General features: G+C 43.1%; 1 protein-coding gene across 1 annotated transcript in view; it reads right to left on the minus strand.

Moving 5' to 3' along the window:
• ralbp1 (ralA binding protein 1) overlaps positions 1-15,137 on the minus strand; it is a 37,614-nt gene extending 22,477 nt beyond the window's left edge. Inside the window, exons 1-8 of the mRNA XM_031810173.1 lie at positions 15,018-15,137; positions 13,429-13,764; positions 10,351-10,478; positions 9,762-9,913; positions 8,527-8,669; positions 6,865-7,058; positions 3,759-3,914; positions 3,264-3,425 (exon numbers count right to left, since the gene is read on the minus strand). Of these exons, the coding sequence (XP_031666033.1) occupies positions 3,264-3,425; positions 3,759-3,914; positions 6,865-7,058; positions 8,527-8,669; positions 9,762-9,913; positions 10,351-10,478; positions 13,429-13,678 (1,185 nt within the window). The 5' untranslated portion in view covers positions 13,679-13,764; positions 15,018-15,137. The remainder of the gene's footprint in view (positions 1-3,263; positions 3,426-3,758; positions 3,915-6,864; positions 7,059-8,526; positions 8,670-9,761; positions 9,914-10,350; positions 10,479-13,428; positions 13,765-15,017) is intronic.
• Between the last annotated feature and the right edge of the window lie 569 nt (positions 15,138-15,706).

Here is a 15,706-nt window from a genome sequence, read left to right on the forward strand (position 1 = left end):
AGCCAGTAGTAGTGGTCAGTAGGTATAGCCAGTAGTAGTGGTCAGTAGTTATAGCCAGTAGTAGTGGTCAGTAGTTATAGCCAGTAGTAGTGGCCAGTAGTTATAGCCAGTAGTAGTGGTCAGTAGTTATAGCCAGTAGTAGTGGTCAGTAGTTATAGCCAGTAGTTATGGCCAGTAGTAGTGGCCAGTAGTTATAGCCAGTAGTAGTGGTCAGTAGTTATAGCCAGTAGTAGTGGCCAGTAGTTATAGCCAGTAGTAGTGGTCAGTAGTTATAGCCAGTAGTTATGGCCAGTAGTTATAGCCAGTAGTTATGGCCAGTAGTTATAGCCAGTAGTGATATTGGTAATATTCTTCTAAATTGATTATTTTATTTTATGGAAAAACATCAAGTATTAAATTTAAAAGCCAACATTTGTGTAAATTAAAATGAGTTACTTGTTCATATAATAATAATAAATAATAATGAATAATAAATAATAAATCAATGAAAAATAATACTAATAATGAATAATAAATAATAATAATAATGAATAATAAATAATGAATAATGATAATAATGAATAATAAATAATGAATAATAAATAATACTAATAATGAATAATAAATAATAATAATAATGAATAATAAATAATGAATAATAAATAATGAATCATGAATAATAGTGAATAATAAATCATTATGAATAATAATAAATAATAATGAATAATAAGAATAATAGTGAGAGGAATAACAGTAGTGTGTTGCTTCACAATCACTCTAGCAATAACGAGGCTATATACAAAGAGTACCTGTACAGAGTGAATGTGCAGGGGTACGAGGTCGTTGAGGTAATATGTACATGTTGGTAGGGGTATTGGTGACTAGATAATCAAGATAGATAATAGCAGCAGCGTGTGTTGGGAGTGTCAGTATGTATTTGGGTCGACTCCAGTGAGTGGACATAGAGTCGACGTACGAGTCCGTGGTAATAAAAAGGGACAATGCAGTCGTCTGGGTAGCCATTTTGATTAACTGTTTCAGCAGTCTGATGGCTTGTGGGGCTAGAAGCTGTTCAGGTTCCTTTTGGTCCCAGACTTGGTGCTCTGGTACCGCTTGCCGTACGGTAGTAGAGTGGACAGTCTATGGCTTGGGTGGATGTGGTCTTTTTGACAATTTTTCCGGGCCTTTCTGTGACACCGCCTGGTATAGAGACACGGGTAGCTGTGAGGAGAAGGGTGTACCTTTTTGGGGGGGGGGGTTAGACCCACAGAAAGAGAAATGTATTTGAACAAAAAGTTTAGTTTTTTTTTTTTTAAGTATGGATTTCAGTAAACAAAGAACGGTACGAAGCTACAGAATACCAACGTAGGTACGAAGCTACAGAATACCAACGTAGGTACGAAGCTACAGAATACCAACGTAGGTACGAAGCTACAGAATACCAACGTAGGTACGAAGCTACAGAATACCAACGTAGGTACGAAGCTACAGAATACCAACGTAGGTACGAAGCTACAGAATACCAACGTAGGTACGAAGCTACAGAATACCAACGTAGGTACGAAGCTACAGAATACCAACGTAGGTACGAAGCTACAGAATACCAACGTAGGTACGAAGCTACAGAATACCAACGTAGGTACGAAGCTACAGAATACCAACGTAGGTACGAAGCTACAGAATACCAACGTAGGTACGAAGCTACAGAATACCAACGTAGGTACGAAGCTACAGAATACCAACGTAGGTACGAAGCTACAGAATACCAACGTAGGTACGAAGCTACAGAATACCAACGTAGGTACGAAGCTACAGAATACCAACGTAGGTACGAAGCTACAGAATACCAACGTAGGTACGAAGCTACAGAATACCAACGTAGGTACGAAGCTACAGAATACCAACGTAGGTACGAAGCTACAGAATACCAACGTAGGTACGAAGCTACAGAAGACCAACGTAGGTACGAAGCTACAGAAGACCAACGTAGGTACGAAGCTACAGAAGACCAACGTAGGTACGAAGCTACAGAAGACCAACGTAGGTACGAAGCTACAGAAGACCAACGTAGGTACGAAGCTACAGAAGACCAACGTAGGTACGAAGCTACAGAAGACCAACGCAGGTACGAAGCTACAGAAGACCAACGCAGGTACGAAGCTACAGAAGACCAACGTAGGTACGAAGCTACAGAAGACCAACGTAGGTACGAAGCTACAGAAGACCAACGTAGGTACAAGCTACGGGTTTAACAATTCACAGCCTGGATGGAGTCGGAGGTTCAGTCCTCCCACGTCTCCGCTCAACTCCATTGATGTGCTGTACATCGTGGCGAGGAGGGGGAACGACTAGGCTACCTTTTAATACAGAGATAAACAGGAAGTCACAGGAAGTCCTATTGAGACACTGGAGATCGTACAGACCCAGACAATGATTAGTGTCCACAAATTCTGATACGGTGTGTTCCCACTGAGATTGTTTATTATGATGGACCAAATAACCAAACCATAGCAATAGCTTTTTACTGGAGCAGCATCAGTGTCCTAGATACCATCTACAGCCCCTTAAAAACTGCCTCAGTGTCCTAGATACCATCTACAGCCCCTTAAAAACTGCCTCAGTGTCCTAGATACCATCTACTGCCCCTTAAAAACTGCCTCAGTGTCTTAGATACCATCTACAGCCCCTTAAAAACTGCCTCAGTGTCCTAGATACCATCTACAGCCCCTTAAAAACTGCCTCAGTGTCCTAGATACCATCTACTGCCCCTTAAAAACTGCCTCAGTGTCCTAGATACCATCTACAGCCCCTTAAAAACTGCCTCAGTGTCCTAGATACCATCTACAGCCCCTTAAAAACTGCCTCAGTGTCCTAGATACCATCTACTGCCCCTTAAAAACTGCCTCAGTGTCCTAGATACCATCTACTGCCCCTTAAAAACTGCCTCAGTGTCCTAGATACCATCTACAGCCCCTTAAAAACTGCCTCAGTGTCCTAGATACCATCTACTGCCCCTTATTTTTTATTTTTTTTTACATTTTACCTTTATTTAACCAGGTAAGTCAGTTAAGAACACATTCTTATTTTCAATGACGGCCTGGGAACAGTGGGTTAACTGCCTGTTCAGGGGCAGAACGACAGATTTGTACCTTGTCAGCTCGGGGGTTTGAACTCGCAACCTTCCGGTTACTAGTCCAATGCTCTAACCACTAGGCTACGCTGCCACTAGGCTAACTGCCTCAGTGACTAGTTGTACTGCAAATATCTGTTCAAACCATCCCAACCTGTCGTCGTATCTCCTCCTTGATGCTGTCCTGTGTCTCTGGCAGGGCCGGCATGGTGGCAGCATTGGACCAGCGGAGGGGACGGGATACGGGCCTCAGAAACACGTCCCCAAACAGCTCTCTCACGTGGGTGAAGAACATGTACAGGACCCTGTTACCAATCTGGAGGAAAGAGGACAGGGGGTCAAAAAGACAGACGGGACAGACAGAAGACTAGAGAGGAGGATATAGGTCACTTGCATATTAATTGCACTGGCGCAGTATTAACCCTCTGAGCTAAAGTCAAGTAGTTTGTAAGGGTGATAATGAAGTCTGCTAGTTCAGTGTAAGTGGAGCAACCAACATCGTACCCTGTTGGGAATGCATTAGCTCTAAAGAACTGGGCCAGGATTTCACTGAGGACCCTTCTCTCCCTCCCTCCCCTGAACAGATCTATGGGATTCCTGTATGAAAAAAAAAAAAAAGCACTCTACAAATACAAATCATTCTTATTACCTGTACAGTGGGGTTGAGTACGATGGATATATTCTGGATATTCATCTTGGTGTCGGTCTCTCTTGTGATAACATGGTCCATGTGAGTGACCAGCCAGGACAGGAGCAGACGGCTGCCGGGGGGCACCTCCGTTAAGAGACGCTGGAACTCTGCCACCTGACAAATAAAACACCGTTCTAGAACTCTGCCACCTGACAAATAAAACACCGTTCTAGAACTCTGCCACCTGACAAATAAAACACCGTTCTACAACGGTCACCTGACAAATAAAACACAGTTCTAGAACTCTGCCACCTGACAAATAAAACACCGTTCTAGAACTCTGCCACCTGACAAATAAAACACCGTTCTAGAACTCTGCCACCTGACAAATAAAACACCGTTCTACAACGGTCACCTGACAAATAAAACACAGTTCTAGAACTCTGCCACCTGACAAATAAAACACCGTTCTAGAACTCTGCCACCTGACAAATAAAACACCGTTCTACAACGGTCACCTGACAAATAAAACACAGTTCTAGAACTCTGCCACCTGACAAATAAAACACCATTCTACAATGGTCACCTGACAAATAAAACACTGTTCTAGAACTCTGCCACCTGACAAATAAAACACCGTTCTAGAACTCTGCCACCTGACAAATAAAACACTGTTCTACAACGGTCACCTGACAAATAAAACACAGTTCTAGAACTCTGCCACCTGACAAATAAAACACCGTTCTAGAACTCTGCCACCTGACAAATAAAACACCGTTCTAGAACTCTGCCACCTGACAAATAAAACACCGTTCTAGAACTCTGCCACCTGACAAATAAAACACCGTTCTAGAACTCTGCCACCTGACAAATAAAACACCGTTCTACAACGGTCACCTGACAAATAAAACACCGTTCTAGAACTCTGCCACCTGACAAATAAAACACCGTTCTACAACGGTCACCTGACAAATAAAACACCGTTCTAGAACTCTGCCACCTGACAAATAAAACACCGTTCTACAACGGTCACCTGACAAATAAAACACAGTTCTAGAACTCTGCCACCTGACAAATAAAACACCGTTCTACAATGGTCACCTGACAAATAAAACACTGTTCTAGAACTCTGCCACCTGACAAATAAAACACCGTTCTAGAACTCTGCCACCTGACAAATAAAACACTGTTCTACAACGGTCACCTGACAAATAAAACACAGTTCTAGAACTCTGCCACCTGACAAATAAAACACCGTTCTAGAACTCTGCCACCTGACAAATAAAACACCGTTCTAGAACTCTGCCACCTGACAAATAAAACACCGTTCTAGAACTCTGCCACCTGACAAATAAAACACCGTTCTACAACGGTCACCTGACAAATAAAACACAGTTCTAGAACTCTGCCACCTGACAAATAAAACACCGTTCTACAACGGTCACCTGACAAATAAAACACTGTTCTAGAACTCTGCCACCTGACAAATAAAACACCGTTCTAGAACTCTGCCACCTGACAAATAAAACACCGTTCTAGAACTCTGCCACCTGACAAATAAAACACTGTTCTACAACGGTCACCTGACAAATAAAACACAGTTCTAGAACTCGGCCACCTGACAAATAAAACACCGTTCTAGAACTCTGCCACCTGACAAATAAAACACCGTTCTAGAACTCTGCCACCTGACAAATAAAACACCGTTCTAGAACTCTGCCACCTGACAAATAAAACACCGTTCTAGAACTCTGCCACCTGACAAATAAAACACCGTTCTACAACGGTCACCTGACAAATAAAACACAGTTCTAGAACTCTGCCACCTGACAAATAAAACACCGTTCTAGAACTCTGCCACCTGACAAATAAAACACCGTTCTAGAACTCTGCCACCTGACAAATAAAACACCGTTCTAGAACTCTGCCACCTGACAAATAAAACACCGTTCTACAACGGTCACCTGACAAATAAAACACAGTTCTAGAACTCTGCCACCTGACAAATAAAACACCGTTCTAGAACTCTGCCACCTGACAAATAAAACACCGTTCTAGAACTCTGCCACCTGACAAATAAAACACTGTTCTAGAACTCTGCCACCTGACAAATAAAACACCGTTCTAGAACTCTGCCACCTGACAAATAAAACACCGTTCTAGAACTCTGCCACCTGACAAATAAAACACCGTTCTAGAACTCTGCCACCTGACAAATAAAACACTGTTCTAGAACTCTGCCACCTGACAAATAACACACCGTTCTAGAACTCTGCCACCTGACAAATAACACACCGTTCTAGAACTCTGCCACCTGACAAATAACACACCGTTCTAGAACTCTGCCACCTGACAAATAACACACCGTTCTAGAACTCTGCCACCTGACAAATAAAACACCGTTCTAGAACTCTGCCACCTGACAAAGAATACATTGTTTTCGAACTATTTTTGAAAACACACACAGGGGCCAAACTTGTGAACTTTTGCTTATACCATAGTTTAAACCATTGGTCTAATGGCTAGCTGCTAGCCTTTCTCATAGGCCAATTTGTTCAAATTAGTCACGATGCTTAGGATGGCCAGCTGATCAGATAATTATATCCGGTAACAAAATAACAAATCAACCTATCAGAGACCTTAAAATGGTACAGCCTCCATCCAATCGCATTTGTTAAACAGGCCACCATAAGCAGATCCAACTAGCCATCCAACTGCTTGGTTTAATTCGTTAGCCATGGTCAAAGTGGAGTATGCAACTATATTTTAATATGACACTGTCTTGACCAGGCTACAGACGTTACACAACATTCAAAAGGCTTTTCCAAATCATGTCCAATCAATTAAATTCCAACTGAATTCCAATTCCAATCTAGTTGTAGAAGCATCTCAAGGATGATCACTGGAAACAGGATGCACCTGAGCTCAATTTCGAGTCTCCTAGCAAAGGGTCTAAATACTTCTGTAAATAAGGTATTTCTGTTTTTAATTCGTAATACATTCGCAAAAATTTCTAAAGACCTGTTTTCGGATTGTCGTTATGGGGTATTGTGTGTAGATTGATGAGGGGGAAAAATAAACTTATCAATAATATCTAAAGCTAGTCATCAAATCACCTCCTCACCTTCTCAGCCTCAGCCGGTCTACTGCAGGCGTCCTCAAAGCGTTGAGCCAGGTCTCGCCCCAGAATGTTCTCAGGAAGTTCTCGGAGGTACTGCTTCAACAGGCTAGCTACGGTGTGAGGGTCATACTCTTCCAAGCATGGACACTCCTCGCGGTCATACGATGCCTTCAGCTCATCCACTTTAGACTTCATACCTGGGAGGGAAAGAGAGAGGAGGAGGGAGGGTTAAGACTAGAGGTCGACCGATTATGATTTTTCAACACCGATGCCGATTATTGGAGGACCAAAAAAGCTGATACCGATTAAATCGGACAATTTTTTTAAACATTTATTTTATTTGTAATAATTACAACAATACTGAATGAACACTTATTTTAACTTAATATAATACATCGATAAAATCAATTTAGCCTCAAATAAATAATGAAACATGTTCAATTTGGTTTAAATAATGCAAAAACAAAGTGTTGGAGAAGAAAGTAAAAGTGCAATATGTGCCATGTAAGAAAGCTAACGTTTCAGTTCCTTGCTCAGAACATGAGAACATATGAAAGCTGGTGGTTCCTTTTGACATTAGTCTTCAATATGCACAGGTAATAAGTTTTAGGTTGTAGTTATTATAGGAATTATAGGACTATTTCTCTCTATACCATTTGCATTTCATTAACCTTTGACTATTGGATGTTCTTATAGGCACTTCAGTATTGCCAGTGTAACAGTATAGCTTCCGTCCCTCTCCTCGCTCCTCCCTGGGCTCGAACCAGGAACACAACGACAACAGCCACCCTCGAAGCAGCGTTACCCATGCAGAGCAAGGGGAACAACTACTAGAAGGCTCAGAGCGAGTGACGTTTGAAACGCTATTAGCGCGCACCCCGCTAACTAGCCAGCCATTTCACACCGGTTACACCAGCCTCATCTCGGGAGTTGATAGGCTTGAAGTCATAAACAGCGCAATGCTTGACGCACAACGAAGAGCTGCTGGAAAAACGCCTGAATGTGCTGTTTGAATGAATGTTTACAAGCCTGGTTCTGCCTATCACCGCTCAGTCAGATACTTAGAATCTCGTATACTTAGTCAGATTATATGCAATGCAGGACAAGGCTAGATAATATCTAGTAATATCATCAACCATGTGTAGTTAACTAGTGATTATGATTGATTGTTTTTTTATAAGGTAAGTTTAATGCTAGCTAGCAACTTACCTTGACTTACTGCATTTGCGTAACAAGCAGTCTCCTTGTGGAGTGCAACGAGAGAGAGGCAGGTCGTTATTGCGTTGGACTAGTTAAATGTAAGGTTGCAAGATTGGATCCCCCGAGCTGACAAGGTGAAAATCTGTCGTTCTGCCCCCGAACGAGGCAGTTAACCCACTATTCCTAGGCCGTCATTGAAAATAAGAAATTGTTCTTAACTGACTTGCCTAGTAAAATAAAGGTATATAAAAAATTATCGGCAAATCGGCGCCCAAAAATACAGATTTCCGATTGTTATGAAAACTTGAAATCGGCCATACCAATTAATCGGTCGACCTCTAGTTAATACACAGTATACACCGCCACGGTAGATTCCCCTCACACACCAAGACACACGGTAGATTCCCCTCACACACCAAGACATACCTGACACACGGTAGATGTCCCTCACACACCAAGACATACCTGACACACGGTAGATTCCTTCACACCTCATTCCGTAGCTCTCGATGTAGTCGATACACTCTCTGAAGACTGCAGGGAGCTGGATCCCGTCGTACAGGGCTGTTCTTTTCACTGCCTCAGCCAGGGGAGCACCGAAGATGGGTCTGATGAAGAACAATGATAGTTTAAATTATAATTTTAATGTAAAAAAACAGATATTATTCCTTTTGGCTTTTAACACAAATCCCGGAGAAACACACTCAGGTTGAAAGCACAGAGTCCAGCCACACACACACACACACTCAGGTTGAGAGCAGAGTCCAGCCACACACAGGTTGAGAGCAGAGTCCAGCCACACACACACAGGTTGAAAGCACAGAGTCCAGCCACACACACACACACACACTCAGGTTGAGAGCAGAGTCCAGCCACACACACACACACTCAGGTTGAAAGCAGAGTCCAGCCACACACACACACACAGGTTGAGAGCAGAGTCCAGCCACACACACACACACACACTCAGGTTGAGAGCAGAGTCCAGCCACACACACACACACACACACTCAGGTTGAGAGCAGAGTCCAGCCACACACACACTCAGGTTGAGAGCAGAGTCCAGCCACACACACACACACACACTCAGGTTGAGAGCAGAGTCCAGCCACACACACACACACACACACTCAGGTTGAGAGCAGAGTCCAGCCACACACACACACTCAGGTTGAGAGCAGAGTCCAGCCACACACACACACTCAGGTTGAGAGCAGAGTCCAGTCACACACACAGGTTGAAAGCACAGAGTCCAGCCACACACACACACACTCAGGTTGAAAGCACAGAGTCCAGCCACACACACATAGGTTGAGAGCAGAGTCCAGCCACACACACACACACAGGTTGAGAGCAGAGTCCAGCCACACACACACACACACTCAGGTTGAGAGCAGAGTCCAGCCACACACACACACACACTCAGGTTGAGAGCAGAGTCCAGCCACACACACACACACACTCAGGTTGAGAGCAGAGTCCAGCCACACACACACACACACACTCAGGTTGAGAGCAGAGTCCAGCCACACACACACACTCAGGTTGAGAGCAGAGTCCAGCCACACACACACACTCAGGTTGAGAGCAGAGTCCAGCCACACACACACAGGTTGCAAGCAACAGGATCTAGTCAGCCTTTCACTCCCAGTCAAATTGTCATCAGGCCTGGGATTGGGACTTTGAACCGTCCCGTCTACCTGAATGTAGGCATCTCCACGGGGACAGGCTCCGGCTCGGCCGCGGGCTTCTTCTTCTTCTTCTTCTCCTTCCACTGTTTTACCACGTCTGCTGCAGTCAGGTCTTTAGACTTCTTGTCTTTCTTGTCCTCCTTGGGACACTTCTCCTTCACCTGGGAGACAGGAAAAACACCACGCGTTGGTCCCCTGCAGCTCAGTTGGTAAGAGCATGGTGTCTGCGACGCCAGGGTAGTGGGTTCAATTCCCGGGCACCACCCATACGTAAAATATATGCATGGATGACGAAGTCACGTTGGATAAAAGAGTCTGTTAATAAATGGCGTATATAATATATATATATTTTTATGTAAACAAATTTTAAAAAATGAAGTGAGAAAACCGAAATAGTTCTGATCCCAAAAAATTGGTTTAGCTCCTCATAAGAAATAGCAAATAATAACAGTAAAATATTTCAACAGAAAAACGCTTCACTGGTTTTCGAAACGAACAAGTTAATAGCAGGGACATTAAAGCAGGGTGGTAAAACAGAGTTCTCCAGCAAAAGGGAAATAAATGAAAACAGTGACGTTGATCTATTTAGATTCTTTACCTTGAAGTCTTTCTTCTTGGAGAAGCTGGGTTTCTTAAACACGTGAATTCCCTTTGACCGTTTCATCTTGGAGGGGCTCTCTGCCTCGTCCGCCGAGCTGTCCTCCTGGAAGGCTGCGTATCCCTCCGCTACGGGACGGATGGACGGACGAGGAGGTTAGACAGCACACCTCTCTCTGATTCGCACTAATAACACAGATGTAGTCAACGAGAAGCACGAGAGAGAGGAGAGAGAGAGGGAGAGAGGAAATATAGCAGAGGAACTATAGCAGAGGAGAGAGAGAAGAAGAGAGAGAAGAAAAGAGAGGGAGAGAGGAAATAATAGCAGAGGAACTATAGCAGGAGAGGAGAAGAGAGAGAAGGAAAGAGAGGGAGAGAGGAAATATAGCAGAGGAACTATAGCAGAGGAGAGGAGGAGAAGAGAGAGAAGGAAAGAGAGAGGGACCCAGAGAGAGAGAGAGAAATATAGCAGAGGAACTATAGCAGAGGAGAGGAGGAGAAGAGAGAGAAGAAAAGAGAGAGGGAGCCAGAGAGAGAGAGCAAGAGATGACTAGGAAAAGAGGTCAGGCTCCAATATAGGACAATTCCCACAGCACCTGGCAGGCGGCTCGTTTTCCTGAACCAACCTCAAAATGTATTCTCTCACATCCAATTGCAAACAAACTGCTGGTCCAAGATCAGATCAGTGGTAACCTACTCAACACCTAACCTGTTGCCTCCAGCCAGCTAGAGACCCTGTGAATCGTACCACTTCCTGCGACACACCTTTGCTGGGTACAGGGTGTGCCCTCAAACTGTCCATCTCCTCCCCCCTCCCCCTGTCGCTCTCTAGTCACTATGCCCTGGGAGGGAAAGCTACATTTATCCATGGAAAACCCCTGATAAAAACAGACAGGCGGAACAATAAGCCCCCCCCCCTCCCCCTCCCACATAACGAGAACCATGAGAGGGCTTTGACCCAAAAGTGAGCATGAAGAGTTAAAGGCTACCTGACTATAACAAAGGATAAAAATAAACATTCCACTGTTTCCAGACTTCTGTGAAATATGACCTAAAATGAATTACAATACGAGTGAAATCATTTTCTTTCCAAAAAATATGCAATTAAATACGTTAGAAAAACTGATTTTCTATGTTGGAATGGTGTGGGCGTACCCCGGATGTACAAAAATATTCATGCGAGTAGACAGCTGATTGGCCAGATCATTCTCCTCGATAACATCATCCTCTATGAGGAAATACTGTAGCCAGTGTGTTTGAAACGGTCTGAAATGCAAGTTTGAGTGTTTTTTTCTCTCTCTCCAATGTATACTTTGGCCACAAATCCCTCTCCAAAGAGATGTTGGATCTAATCCTTCCTAGGATAGCTCTCCCTCTCCAAAGAGATGTTGGATCTAATCCTTCCTAGGATAGCTCTCCCTCTCCAAAGAGATGTTGGATCTAATCCTTCCTAGGATAGCTCTCCCTCTCCAAAGAGATGTTGGATCTAATCCTTCCTAGGATAGCTCTCCCTCTCAAATCTTAAAAGTCAACTTTAGGTACAAAAAACAGTCTAACACAATTTTTCATTCAAACAGAAATGGGATGTGCCTTTGGTGGTTCATCAGTGTGTCATCCTGGTCATGTGCGACGTAGCTAGTTCTTTAGCTAACTGTAGCCCAGTGTAGCTAGTTCTTTAGCTAACTGTAGCCCAGTGTAGCTAGTTCTTTAGCTAACTGTAGCCCACTGTAGCTAGTTCTTTAGCTAACTGTAGCCCACTGTAGCTAGTTCTTTAGCTAACTGTAGCCCACTGTAGCTAGTTCTTTAGCTAACTGTAGCCCACTGTAGCTAGTTCTTTAGCTAAGTGTAGCCCACTGTAGCTAGTTCTTTAGCTAAGTGTAGCCCACTGTAGCTAGTTCTTTAGCTAAGTGTAGCCCACTGTAGCTAGTTCTTTAGCTAAGTGTAGCCCACTGTAGCTAGTTCTTTAGCTAAGTGTAGCCCACTGTAGCTAGTTCTTTAGCTAACTGTAGCCCACTGTAGCTAGTTCTTTAGCTAACTGTAGCCCACTGTAGCTAGTTCTTTAGCTAACTGTAGCCCACTGTAGCTAGTTCTTTAGCTAACTGTAGCTAGTTCGTTAGCTAACTGTAGCCCACTGTAGCTAGTTTGTTAGCTAACTATAGCCCACTGTAGCTAGTTCGTTAGCTAACTGTAGCTAGTTCGTTAGCTAACTGTAGCTAGTTCGTTAGCTAACTGTAGCTAGTTCGTTAGCTAACTGTAGCTAGTTCGTTAGCTAACTGTAGCCCACTGTAGCTAGTTCTTTAGCTAACTGTAGCCCACTGTAGCTAGTTCTTTAGCTAACTGTAGCTAGTTCTTTAGCTAACTGTAGCCCACTGTAGCTAGTTCTTTAGCTAACTGTAGCTAGTTCTTTAGCTAACTGTAGCTAGTTCGTTAGCTAACTGTAGCTAGTTCGTTAGCTAACTGTAGCTAGTTCGTTAGCTAACTGTAGCTAGTTCGTTAGCTAACTGTAGCCCACTGTAGCTAGTTCTTTAGCTAACTGTAGCCCACTGTAGCTAGTTCTTTAGCTAACTGTAGCTAGTTCGTTAGCTAACTGTAGCCCACTGTAGCTAGTTTGTTAGCTAACTGTAGCTAGTTCGTTAGCTAACTGTAGCTAGTTCGTTAGCTAACTGTAGCTAGTTCGTTAGCTAACTGTAGCTAGTTCGTTAGCTAACTGTAGCTAGTTCGTTAGCTAACTGTAGCTAGTTCGTTAGCTAACTGTAGCTAGTTCGTTAGCTAACTGTAGCTAGTCAGTAACTCCTCCAGTACGTGTTGACGTCATTTTACAGGATTTTGTTTTTGGAAGGAAGCTGTAGAGATCGGTAAGAAATGGCACATCTGTAGCTAAATATCTTATTCAGCCATTTTGTTTTGTTTTTAAACATTAAATGACCTGGTATGATGGTGTATTGATCAGTTAATACATTTTAACGATGTTATTTTTGAGGGGTTTTTTTGCCTAAAGTTAGACTTTTAATAAGAAGGACTTGTGTAAATCACAGATAAATAAATAAACAGTAACAGTAGTAAAGGTAATGCCTCTTACTCCTCTTCTCCTTCTTCTTGAACTTGTTCTTCTTCTTCCCGTGTTCTTTATCATCATCCGACACGGCGTCGATGACCTCATGGTGGTGGTGTCCGTCGTGGGGGGGCGAGGGCTCGCCCGTCCTGTACAGTCCGGGGAACTTGGTGGGGCTGATCTCCTCCGAGCTGGGGGTACGAGCCACCCCTCCCGGGTGCTCCGCCCGACGAACCTCCGCTGGGCTGCTACTGGGGGGCAGGAAGCACTCGGTCATGGCGGGGCACTGCTCTTGACACAGAGTCCTGGGTGTCTCTTCACTCCTCGGGTCAGGGACACGAACACATCACCGGGCCATTACACCTACAGGGGACACGCACACACACAGTTTATACTTAGTCAAACATTACAATCACATTATCTGATAGTTTCAGTATATAGCTACTGTATTAAATTGTGACCAGCAGATGGGGCTCTGTTATAGTAGATATCTCCTGGAGTCCACCTCAACCCAACTATACTACTGCATCCACACAAACCCATATGAACGGTGGTGGCAGTACACACACATTTTGTTAAACAGTACTGCTCTGTCTCCGTCTTAATGCGTAACTAGACGGACTGAATTAAATAATGAATGAAATAAGACACAGACAGACCGCATGACCAATTTACTGCATGGCACACAATGTACATATTTTCCGTAGTCCCAGAATTACAACCCATTAAAATAGTAACGTCGTACGTTAAGGATGGCCACAGGGGTCAAATCCAAAACCAGTACATGACTACAATACAACAACATCTGGATTAATCCAAGCCAACAGATGGGGCTCAAATATATTTTGGACCTCATCAACTCAACAACTCATCCACCTCAAAACTCATACCCGCCCGCAAAAACTGTCACACAGACACCACTAACTGAATCTCAAATCACCTACAGTTTGATAATGCTACCTAACCATTTAAAAGAACACTTTTTGGTCACTTAAAAAAACGTAACTATAAAAGGAGATTAACTGGATCTAGTGGTGACAATGGTTGCTACTCCTTTTGACTGACGCACCTCCAGCTCCACACATTTCTAAGGGGTTCCCAATACCTAAATATCTAGTCCAATGTATTGTTACAAAAAAAATCACATTAACCCATACAGTCTTTAATAAACACTAGTTGTGCATCAAGTTTCAGGCCTATCACTGGGGTCAGTCTGTGATCCTTATCATGGCTGTCCTATGGTGATAATCCGTGTCGACGATATATATAAAGCCTTAGGACTCCCGTTCAATATAACACACCACAAGTAGTTGACCTAAGACGCAGCCAGGAACAAGCGAACGTAAAACAACCGACTCAAACGGATGTGCAAACTACCAAAGTAGTTGCTAACCACTAGGCTTTGAATGGAGGCCCAGATGCTAACTGCTGTTGTTAAAGCTAGCCAGATAGCTACCTAGCTAGCTTACGTTAGCTATCAGCCACCCGCGGGTAATATTGCTCACAGATTCATGATAATAAATCGATACGAGGCAGCTATAAGTACTCCAACGTATATAACCGCATTTTTATTAAAATTCGACTTTGAGATCCGATATTTTACTTTGCCAACTAACCTTTTTCTGGTCAATTCCTTAACGGAGCTTCCTCCTAGCTGTTTGAGTACCAAATAAACAGAGCTGAGTCTGCGCAGTGAGGCCATAGGTGCTTTAAGGGAGTTGTAGTTTAGAGTGCAATCCTGGGGAAACTACAACTACTTATGAATAACTAAAACATTTATATTTGATCAGATACATTATGAAATGACTGACAACTTCCACACAAAGATCGTCTTCATTGTATAAATAGCCCAAACAACTACCTCTTCCCCTACTGTATTTATTTATGTTTTTATTTAGCTCCTTTGCACCCCACGATTTCTACTTTGCACACTCATCTACTGCAAATCTACCATTCCAGTGTTTTACTTGCAACATTGTATTTACTTTGCCACCATGGCCTATTTATTGCCTTTACCTCCCTTATCTCACCTCATTTGCTCACATTGTATATAGACTTATTTTTCTACTGTATTATTGACTGTATGTCTGTTACTGTTATCTTGGCCAGGTCACAATTGTAAATGAGAACTTGTTCTCAACTTGCCTACCTGGTTAAATAAAGGTAAATAAAATAAAATAAAAAAATGTTTGTTTTACTCCATGTGTAACTCTTTGTTGTTGTATGTGTCGAACTGCTTTGCTTTATCTTGGCCAGGTCGCAGTTGTAAATGAGAACTTGTTGTCAACTTGCCTACCTGGTTAAA

Source organism: Oncorhynchus kisutch, linkage group LG30 (genome assembly GCF_002021735.2).
Source record: "Oncorhynchus kisutch isolate 150728-3 linkage group LG30, Okis_V2, whole genome shotgun sequence".
Taxonomy (NCBI): Eukaryota; Metazoa; Chordata; class Actinopteri; order Salmoniformes; family Salmonidae; genus Oncorhynchus; species Oncorhynchus kisutch.